The sequence below is a fragment of the Pygoscelis adeliae genome, unplaced genomic scaffold (assembly GCF_000699105.1).
Source record: "Pygoscelis adeliae isolate BGI_AS28 unplaced genomic scaffold, ASM69910v1 Scaffold25, whole genome shotgun sequence".
Taxonomy (NCBI): domain Eukaryota; kingdom Metazoa; phylum Chordata; class Aves; order Sphenisciformes; family Spheniscidae; genus Pygoscelis; species Pygoscelis adeliae.
The window spans coordinates 3,692,264-3,695,824 of record NW_008824808.1 but is presented as its reverse complement, the minus strand read 5'-3'; the positions used below and the strand labels follow the sequence as shown (position 1 = coordinate 3,695,824).

Below are 3,561 nucleotides of genomic sequence, written 5' to 3'. Positions count from 1 at the left end.
AGCAGTTAAGTGTTTGGGAACTCAAACATCTGTATTATTCTTAATGCTGCTGGGAGGTTTCAAACACACATTGTGAGCATCCTGCTGGTTCGGTGGGGCAGTCTCCAAGCAGATTTCATAAAGGCGCGACAATCTCCAAAGCCTGTTAGTGGCATATTAAACTGGGCATTGGGGGAGAAAAAAAACAAAAAAAGCCCAAAACAAAAGAAGTCCCTATGCTGAACAGTCTGTTTAGGTATCTTTATCCTTCACAATTATTAGTCTCTGCCTCATAATCAAAGAGTTTGTGACCACTAGACTTTTTCATAGCTCCATCTTAATTTGGCAAAACAGGTCTTTTTAAACACATCTGCCCTAACACTGGTAGTATCTGGCCTGACAGTACTAGTATTTAAAAGGCAACTGAAGTTTAACATATTAGCTAAATCTCATCTGCACTGAGGTCTGTTTGTACATCTGTCTACATATCTGCAAAAAAATGCTTAGGTATATATTAAAAATTACACATTTTCCTTACATAGGTGTGGCTATGAGACCATGCTCTTTCAGATATGCTCTGAAAGTTTTTAATGTAAAAAAGCAAGGAAAAAATTGGAAAGGAAAAACAGACTCCAGACAAAACGGAGGAAAAAAAAGCCCTAGCACAGCCTATTCTTGTTTCTTCCTTTGAGGATTAGCTTTGTGCTCAGTGCTGCATTTTATGGCTTACCAATTTTTTATTTCTGTACCTAAGCCAGATTAACATTCACTTTCAGCAAAGTCTCTTATAAATGGAGTTCTCAGCAACAGAGAATACTGAGGCATATCAGGTTGTCTGAAAAAAACTGACTGCAACGAATAAGCTCTCTAGACAATATTTCTATACCCTGTTAATTAAATTTAGTGGTGAAGGAAAAGAGTTGTTGAATTAAGGTAATGCTAGAGAGATTTCAGATTCTCAAGTGGATGCTGGCTTTTATATTCTTAATGTGGCTGTATATGGGGCAACCAACACACCTTTTTGCTACCCTATTTCAGAAGCTATGGGTCTGGTTGCTATTACAGAACACAAAACCTCCTATGTCTGTCTTCATGCAGTCACTAAGGACAAGAGCTTTGGGAAATGCCATACCTGGGAAATGCCGCCCTGAGAGCAGTTTGCTCAGAGTCCCATCTCAGCACAGGCAGCTGCTTTGTTTTAGGCCATGTGTAAAAGGAGGGAAACTGCTGTTTGGATGACATCTGTGAACCCTCTTGAAGTGACTCAGTTACCACTAGTAGCAGATACACCACAGCTCAGGATCCCAGACAGCTCATCCCTTAAAACCACAGGGCGCTTTTTTTGTTCTGACAGGGCATCCTAACATGTTGGTGAACTGAATTATCTGTGTAAGCCAATTTCATGGCTACTTTTCTACAGAATGACACGTTAGTTTTGGGACATGAAACTCTCCAGTACTATAAACTGAAAAACACCAGCAGAGCCAGTTTGATTTTCATGAGGGGGGTGTCTAACCACATTGCAGCTATACTGAAAATGTTAGAACTTTTTCCCTTCTCTTTAGTCTTTTGTTGTTTAATATTACCTTTGCAGTTGAATAACCTTCATAGCTCTTCCTTCATATTGTATCTTCAGCAAGCTTGTTTTCACTTATCAAAAATTATTTCTTATTGCTATGAATGGTAGACCTCACTGGGAAATATGTACATGGATGGGGATAGATTTGGTCTTTTCTCATGGCTTTTACAAGATTCATGAACTGATTAATATACTAGGGTTTTTTACAAAGAAAATTATATTTGATGTGTATACACAAGCTTTTTTAAAAATGGCTGATCAATAAATGAACAAAGTGGAATTTACTGTATTTTATTCTGAAGCCCTGAAGTAGAAAAAGACAGACCATCTGTTTGGAAGCGCTGGGTAATGTATAAAGTTATTCTTTCAAAAGACAAGCTCTGCAGTCCCTTGAAATATTTATTTCTCTTCCAAAACTGTGGCAACCCTGAAACTGTTGTTCGAAGCATCATACTAGATGCAAATTGTAATGCTGAAAATAATTCATTTTTAGATAGTAAAAGAAAATCAATCTCTATCTTGGGTTCTCACGTTGTGACGTACCAAAATTCCTGGTTGAACTTCAATTTGTGCTTTCTTTGTTAGGAGACTTCCTTCCCAAAACCAAGAATGCACTTTGGGCTGTATGTAAAACAGAAATTTTGCCATTGCCATGGGATCAGCATTTCTGCAATAAATGTGTTATTGATATGGGGTGAACTGAGTGACTGTTCTGGCAATTGCTTTTGTACTGAAGGGCTTAATGTGGGTTTAATCTCTAAATAACGGCATCACACAGCTCTGCAGTGGTGCACCCTCAGACTTCTGGAGTGGCAATGAGGAACTAGCCTTTCCTTACGCTGGTGGCAAACAGCAATGACAATTGTCTTAGCTTCTTATTGTTCATATGATAAAAGACAGATGGTGTCTTTTTGTATTTGGCTGTACATAGATCTCTCTGGAATCTGTAAGTGTGTGTGTATGAGGGCAGGCTTTCTCAGGGTAAAAAAAATGGTATTTCAGCGGGTTGACTGCATGTTATCAGCTTCCAGTAATGGGTCACTGTTCAGCCAGCATCACCCACAAAGTCACTTTATAGCAAAATTTCTGGAGTCAGCAGACTTCTGGAAAATAACCATTATTGTTTAAATGCTTGTATTCCAGTATTTTTCCACAATTATTGCTGCTCTGCACCATTGTGTCCTCTGTGAGCACCACTGTGGAGGTGAGCAAAAAGTTGTCTTGGAAGGAACAAGCTCTAAATTTTCAGGCTCTCCTGACGGGGTGGAGGAAAGGTCTTTCATGGAAACTACCTCAGTTAAAAACATGACTACATAATTGTGGACCTGAGAAGACCTGACACACATTTCATGCGTGGCCCCTGACTGCCTGAGTAAATAGATGCTGTACTTAGCACAGAGAATAAATGGTTTGGGCTGAGAAGAGTGAGTCATTCAGAGCTGAGCTGCTTTTCCTGAAAACCCACAGAAATTCAATGATTAAATAGGCTTAACATTTGGAAAATCCTGCAGGCAAGTCTTTAATCAGTGTTGAAATGTTTTTCCTTCTGATGCCAGTAGATTTGTTTTGACACAGCATGGCGATGACTATAGGTATGGCAGTCAGTTTTAGCTGGTAGAGGCATGTGGGTGATGACTGCTCATGTTCCGTGACCACAGTATTAGATGTCTGACAAGTGTGCTCCTTCTGCTGCAGGTGTTAGGTTGAGCACAATGGAGAACCAACTCTTCAGTACAAACTGAGAAGATGCCGGTGAAAGGTGCTGCATGGTCTGGCTGAAGATTTGGAGAGTGAGCAGATGGCATCCCTCACTGCAGGCCTGATGAAGCTGTTTCTGATGAGCTTGGTTTGAAACACCAGTTCTCATCCCTTGTGGAAAACCACGTCGATTCATGACACATGGACTTCAGCTGTTCCAGCCTCCTGTACCCATGCATGTGTATGTGCACTTGCATGGGTGTGGTAACATTCAGCTCAGCTAGGTCTTGCTGGTAGGAGAGTGG

The 3,561-nt window shown here is 40.3% G+C and overlaps 1 protein-coding gene across 1 annotated transcript in view; it reads left to right on the top strand.

The window, feature by feature from the left end:
• LRRC3B (leucine rich repeat containing 3B) overlaps positions 1–3,290 on the top strand; it is an 11,907-nt gene extending 8,617 nt beyond the window's left edge. Inside the window, exon 2 of the mRNA XM_009324180.1 lies at positions 3,254–3,290. Coding sequence (XP_009322455.1) covers positions 3,254–3,265 — 12 coding nt within the window. The 3' untranslated portion in view covers positions 3,266–3,290. The remainder of the gene's footprint in view (positions 1–3,253) is intronic.
• Positions 3,291–3,561: the final 271 nt, after the last annotated feature.